The sequence below is a fragment of the Microtus pennsylvanicus genome, chromosome 1, assembly GCF_037038515.1.
Source record: "Microtus pennsylvanicus isolate mMicPen1 chromosome 1, mMicPen1.hap1, whole genome shotgun sequence".
Lineage (NCBI taxonomy): Eukaryota > Metazoa > Chordata > Mammalia > Rodentia > Cricetidae > Microtus > Microtus pennsylvanicus.
In genome coordinates, this window is record NC_134579.1 from 139,757,671 (window position 1) to 139,764,285 (window position 6,615).

At 50.8% G+C, this 6,615-nt stretch overlaps 1 protein-coding gene across 1 annotated transcript; it reads right to left on the bottom strand.

Annotated features, from left to right (window-relative positions):
• Positions 1–49: 49 nt before the first annotated feature.
• Cd79a (CD79a molecule) lies at positions 50–4,350 on the bottom strand. The gene is made up of 5 exons (XM_075989093.1): positions 4,224–4,350; positions 2,658–2,957; positions 2,330–2,448; positions 610–678; positions 50–475 (listed from the first exon to the last, which is right to left on the bottom strand). The coding sequence occupies exons 1-5, from the start codon at positions 4,279–4,281 to the stop codon at positions 362–364; spliced, it is 660 nt and encodes a 219-aa protein (XP_075845208.1). The 5' UTR covers positions 4,282–4,350; the 3' UTR covers positions 50–361.
• Between the last annotated feature and the right edge of the window lie 2,265 nt (positions 4,351–6,615).

Here is a 6,615-nt window from a genome sequence, read left to right on the forward strand (position 1 = left end):
GCACTGTGGAGGAACAGTCCTCATGAGATCCACGACTCCTGCCAAGGGCTGCTTTAGGAAGGATTTATTAGCACTTAAGTGGCCATGACAGATCTGGGAGGAGGGGGTGACACTAACGAGGCTGCTGTAATCAGCTCCCCTAGAGGCGGCGATTAAGGGCTCATTACCCACTGGAGAGGGAACCCGGGACAGACTTGGGGAAGGACAAGATCAGGTGGGAGAGTAGGGTGGGGTAGTCTGGAGGCAAGGGTGGGACATTCTGGAGGGACAAAGACTGGGAAGGGGAGACTGCAGGGCAAGAGAGGTGAGGCAGGGATATGGCAGGTGGGGACAGACAGCACAGCAGGATGGGGGATGTCAGTCACGGCTTTTCCAGCTGGACATCTCCAATGTGGAGACTGCCCACATCCTGGTAGGTGCCCTGGAGTCCCCTGGAGATGTCCTCATACATAGAGCAGTCATCAAGATTCAGGCCCTGCAAGGGATAGGGTAGATATCAGTACCCTGGCAGCTGTGGTCCCTGTTCCCAGTCAATCCCAGAGTTCCCACTGCAGACCCCCCTCCCTGTACACCGGCCCCCTCCTCAGTACCACCCCATCCAGTGCCCACCTCATAAAGATTTTCATCTTCATAGTCATCTGGCATGTCCACACCAAACTTCTCGTTCTGCCACCGTTTCTGTAAGTGAGGATTAGCCTCAGTGAGGAAGGGGGAGGTGAAGGGTTTTTCAGACCCTCACATACAAGCAAGTGCTTTATCAGAAAGATGAATGGACAGGGGGATGACGAGATGGCTCAGAGGTTAAAAGCACTGGCTGCTCTTCCAGAGGTCCTCAGTTCAACTCCCAGCAACCACATGGTGGCTCACAACCATCTGTAATGAGATCTGGTGCCCTCTCCTGGCCTGCAGGCGTACATGCAGGCATAATACTGTATACATAATAAATAAATAAATCATGCCCAAGCCCACATATTGGGATCTTGGCAGATACTGTTCTCTGATCCTCTCCTCTCTTTCTCCTTATAGAACCCATAAGGAGTTCTGGATGTGTCACCTTCCAAGGAGTGCTGGATGTGTTTGCCACTACATTCCACTAACTTCCTCAGGCTTTCTATCTAGCACTAGCTGCTGGGAACTCACTAGGTGGACCAGGCTGGCCTTGAACTCCCAGAGATCTGCCTGCCTCTGCCTTCTGAGTGCTGCTGGGATCAAAGGTCTAATGCCACCATGCTGGCCCACTACTGTTCTCCAGTGCTGAGGAGTATAATAGTAAGACAGTATAACAGCAACTGGCAGTGAATATCTGTAATCCCAGTCCTTGGCAAGCTGAGGCAGGAGGATTATGAATTCCAGACCAATATGATTTATAGAATGAGTTTGGACCCAGTCTGAACTACTTAGCAAGATCCCATCTTCTTTACCTCCCCACTAAAAAGGAAAGAAAACTGGTGGTGGCAGCATATGCCTGTAATGGCAGTACTTGGAAGGTGGAGAGGAGAACCAGGCCAGCCATGGAGAGAACAAGTCTGAGGTTAGCCTGGACCAAGATCTGTTGAGAAAGAGAGAGAGACAGAGACAGAGAGACAGCGAGAAACAGCATTTGGGAGGCAGAGGCAGGTGGATCTTTGTGAGTTTCAGGACAGCCAGAGCTGTTACACAGAAAAACCCTTCCTTGAAAACAAAACAAAGGAAAGGAAAGGAAAGGAAAGCAAAAACAAGTCTGGGAGATGCACAGCTGGTAAATCTGTTGCCATGCAAACCCAGGGACATGAATTTGGTCTGGGCATCCTAAGTGGAAGGAATAAAGGGACTCCAGAAAGTTGCTTTGTGCCCCCACACTCACATGCCCAGACTTTCCTACCCACTATCCATGTACACAAACCGATGAGAAATAAAGAAGGGCAGGCATGGTGGCGCACACCTTTAATGCCAGCAGCAGAAATGGAGAGGCCTAGACAGATTTCTGTGAGCTCAAGGCCAGCCAGGGCTACACAGTGAAACCTCATCTAAAAACATTAAAAAAAAAAGTTGCCTTGTGGCCTAGAGAGAAGTAGAGGCTCTGGAGGGACACTGGTCCCCTTTGTCCCTGGTCTTGGCTGCATTTGCAGGGGATTGCTCTTCAGGTGGGGCAGGAGGAGAGGCAGAAGGTATCTAGAGAGGGCCAGTGGGGATACAGTGATACCCCTGGAGCTCAGGACCACTCACAATTTTCTTGGTACTCTCAGTCTTCCAAACTTTGCAGTAGGAACCTCAGGATCTAGACACTAGGAGTCATAGTCCAGGCCTGGCAAGCCCAGATGACTTGTGGGGTGTTACTTGGAGGACTCACCCTGAATAGTAGCAATGTCCCTGGCACTACTGCACAGAACAGCAGGATGATGCCCTCGGCTGTGATGATACGGTTCTTGGTGCCTTCTCCCATGTCCAGGAAGGGTCTAGGGACTGGCTCTGTGAAGACAGGGAGTCTCAGTGTCCCCTCCTCTTCCAGCCCTGCCCCTTGCGAGGTCAGGGAGCCCTGAAGCCACCATCCTGCCCAGTGATAACCTGTGTGCTGCTAGTTCAGGTCCAGGAGGAAGGAACTGGTTCTGCTCGCACGCATGCAAGCAGTGTTCTGGATGGAGCGGGGAACCCGAGGGGCAGTGTCCCTTGTTACTCACTACGCACTCGGAGGTAGGTGCCGCAGGAGAATTTTCTCTTGCCGTTTTCTTCCGCGTGGCATTTGTAGAGGCCCCCGTGGCTCTTGTTTACATTGGGGATGACCAGCTCATCACCTCTGAGCCCCTGACCAGAACCCATAAACACTGAGGGGATGGAGATGTTGGAGTTGTACACAAAACCGTACCACCATGTGATATTAGGTTTGTTGCCATCGTGCTTGCAGACGAGGCGGGCCTCATCCCCCACGTTCACTGTCACTGATGGTGGAATGTCTATCTTCAGGGCCTGGCATCCAGGGCCTGTGGAGAGATGAGAACAGAGACTGGAGGTGGCCCTGATTGCCCCGATCCAGAGCCCTTCACACCAGTGCTCTTGGGAGGGGAGTGGTCCTGGTGGTGATGACACCTCTAGAGAGAGAGTAGATGCTGGGAGAGCTGCCTTGTGGCTTCTTGCCACCATTGCTCCATTGCATTTTACTTTCCTAACACCAGCAGGGTCCTGCTGCAGAGAACTCCCTGAACCCTCTCAGAGACTTCCCCTTCATTGGGAAGGAATGGGAGCCATTATTCCCAGCCCTTAGGAACCTCCACCGGCCCTGGGGTGAGGGCCCAGTGTAGACCCAGGGTGAGCAGGGCCCAGCATCACTCCCTCTATTGGAAGAGGTGGTACTCCCCTCCTGCAGCCACCCTGAATCTGTCCTTTTGTGCCTAGGCTGTTTCTGCCTCCTCAATTTAAATGTCAACTTAGGGATCAGGGACTGAACTCTGTCTGGGGGGAGGGAGCTCAGAGAGACAAGGGTGGACTGGTGGCCATGGTGTCCACTCTGTGTTTATCTTGAAAGCCCCGTTATCAGCCTCCCCAGGACCACATTGGCTTGTGACCACCTTCCTGAACATAGCAGGAAAGAGGAAGGCCAGAAGTGAAGAAGAAAAGCTGGAGGAAGAAGAAGCTGGGCAACTTCATGGTAATGGGCTCAGACAGCAGCGCTCCACTCTCGGCTGGTTTCCAGCATCAGTCACTTGAGTGGATGACCTACCCCTCTTAAAGCCTGGTCAGTGTGGTCACACTTGGTGAGGGAGGGGAATGGAGTCTGATGAGGCACACCCTCCCTTTCCCTCGGGGACACCTCCCTCAGTCCACACTTACTTCAGTTCCTCATTCTGACTCATGGAGATGTGATTTTGTGTTGTGGGGCATGGTGGGCTTGGGCCTAACAGTGGTCTTTCCTGAGCCTCCTCCAAACCATCTGAGACAGAAAGCCCCCCCCCTCCCCCCACCGCCGGTTCCCTGTTGTTGCTCCTTTTATTTCGGAATAGGTCTCAGTAAGTTGCCCAGGCTAGCCATGATAGGATACAATTCATTATGTAGCCCAGGCTGGCCTCAAATGCAATATTCTTCCCTCCTGCTTCAACCTCCTGAGTTCTGGTATTACTTTAAAGGGTGTGCGCTATGCATCAACCTGTCTGGCTTCCCTCAGCTTCTGGCTTCACTATCCACCCCTCCTGTCAGTGGTACCCTCAAACCCCTGCCCCCCAATGTCAGTACCTTCCCTTTGGTCACATTACCTAGGCAGGCTTCCACCAGGAAGAGAAGAAGAGGCAGGACTCCGAGACCCTCTGACATTTTCTACCAGTGGGTTGATTAGTCTGGGTTGCAGTAGCCCTCGGGTACCAGATTCCACCCCAAACTCCGCCTCACTTCCTGTTTGGCCCCGGACGGAGATGGGCTCCAGTGGCCCTTATTTGCCATGTGTTTCAGGCCCTGAGTGCTGAGGAACAGTGCTGCACCTGGGCCGGCCACAATTCCCTTGAGTCTCTAGTGCTGGGGTGGGGCAGAGGCTGGTTCAGGCCGCTGAACCTGCAGAAGGATCCTGGGAGCTTGGGGGAGGCAGGCAGGTCCACATGCTACTATTCTCAGCTTTGGCTTCCGATCTCATTAACACTGGGGCAAACCTGTCTGCTCCCCCCACCCTTTTCTTTCCAAACCTACCTTTTCTCTTTTTCAAGAGAGGCTGGCCGGTGAAAATCTTTTTGTCGTTGTTTATTTAGTCACCTTTTATTTTTTTAATCAGAGAAGCTTTATTTATTTAATGTATGTGTTTGCTTTTATGTATGTATGCATGCGTGCCATGTGTGTGCCTGGTGCCTGTGGAGACCAGAAGAGGGCTACAGATCCCCTGGAGATGGAACTGCCGCCGCTGTCTGGGTGCTGGAAATTGAGCCAGCTACTGAAGATGCCCCTGAGATCGCGATCCTCTGCCTTTTCCTCACTATTGCTATTACAGATGTGATCCACCACGCCAGGTTTTCCTTTCATGACGTTGGGGATAAAACTGGGATCTCGTGCCTGCCAGGTGACTGCTCCGCCACTGAACTACACCCCAGCCGTAGAGGGCAAAGTGGACTATCATCCTCCACTTTATAGAGGAGGAAACCGAGGCTCAGTGAGGGGAAGCAACCACTTGCCCGGTGCTGTCCAGTCTGTGGTGGAATGGACCTGCTGAGGGCGTGCTGGCTCACGCCCGCAATCCCAGCCTTTGGGAGGCTGTGGTATGTGTAACTGAGAGGCTTGCCTGGGCTACATAAGAAACAGGCAAATGGGGGCGGGTGACAGAGTTCACTGGTCAGCCAGGTTAGCCAGTATATTGAGCTCAAGGTGAGCCTATTTTCGTTTTGTTTTAAAGGTGAGGGACTGGTTAGCTCAAGTGATTTCTCTTGTTGATGAACTAGGTTCAATTCCTAGCATTCACATGGTGGTTCATAATCATACATATAAATACTAAGTAAATAAAAAAAAACTAAAAATCTTTCTTTCTTTCTTTCTTGTTTTGAGACTGGTTTTTTCTGTAGCCCTGGCTGTTCTGGAACTCACTATGTAGACAAGGCTGGCCATAAACTCGGAGATCCTTTTAAAATTTTTTTAAAGCTAGGCAGTCATGGCCCACAAAAAAAAAGTCTGTTTTATACCCAGGGAAATGGAGCGATTGAGATACTAATTAAGTAGTTAGGCAGTTTTCACTTATGTGAAGACATGGCAAGAGAAATCATTAAAATAGCTGTATTGGCATATGCCTATAATCCCAGAATTTGGGAGACTGAGACGGATAAAGGCAAGTTCCAGGTCACCCAGTGACTCAGACAAACCAAATGAAATCAAAACAAGCTAGGCAGTCGTAGCCCACACCTTTAATCCCAATACTTGGGAGGCAGAGGCAGGCGGGTCTCTGTGAGTTCAAGGCTAGCCTGGTCTACAGAGTGAATTTCAGGTCAACCGAAGCTGCTGACTTGCAGACTCTCTTCAGACAAAACAAATTAAAATAACAAAAGGGGGCCAGCTGAGCTACATAAGACCCTGTCTCAACAAACAAACACACCCCAAACCAGGCTGGAGAGATAAGTTGGCTCAGCTGTGTAAGAGCACAAAGAGTTCCTGCTGAGAACCCGAGTTCCCACACTCACATGGTGGATTACAATTGTTAAATCCAGTTTCAGAGGGTCCAGCCTCTTCTGAAGAATATGTGGGCTTATGCACACATGTGGTACACACGCGCACACACACACACACACACACATACACACAAATACCTCCCCAAGTAGAAAAAAAATGAAAAATAATTTGATCTGGGTGGTGGTGGCACATGCCTTTTGTTATGCCCAGATCAGGAGTCCCCACAAAACCAACCAGGAGACTAAGTCCTGTATGTAAAGGCAAGGAACCTTTATTCTTACACAAGTCTGCAAACTTGTCTCTCCATATGCCCAGTGTATTGTAGTGATTGGAGAGCCCCGAGCTCAGGTAGAGTTGGGTTTTTATAGTAGCAAAGGTGGGGGTGGTTGAGGGATTTCTAAGGTTTAGGATCCCTGATTGGCTGACATTTGTCTAGGGGTGTCCTGGTGAAAACAATGGGTGTGTGCAGGCAGGTATGATCCTGTCTACAATGGTTGGAACGTTAGGAAT

Coding starts and splice junctions, on each gene's coding strand:
- Cd79a (XM_075989093.1), bottom strand. CDS start 4,281: ATGTCAGAGGGTCTCGGAGTCCTGCCTCTTCTTCTCTTCCTGGTGGAA. Junction 679..2,329: donor GGACATTGCTACTATTCAGG/GTGAGTCCTCCA, acceptor CCTCACTTACAG/AAACGGTGGCAGAACGAGAA. Junction 476..609: donor AAGATGAAAATCTTTATGAG/GTGGGCACTGGA, acceptor TATCCCTTGCAG/GGCCTGAATCTTGATGACTG.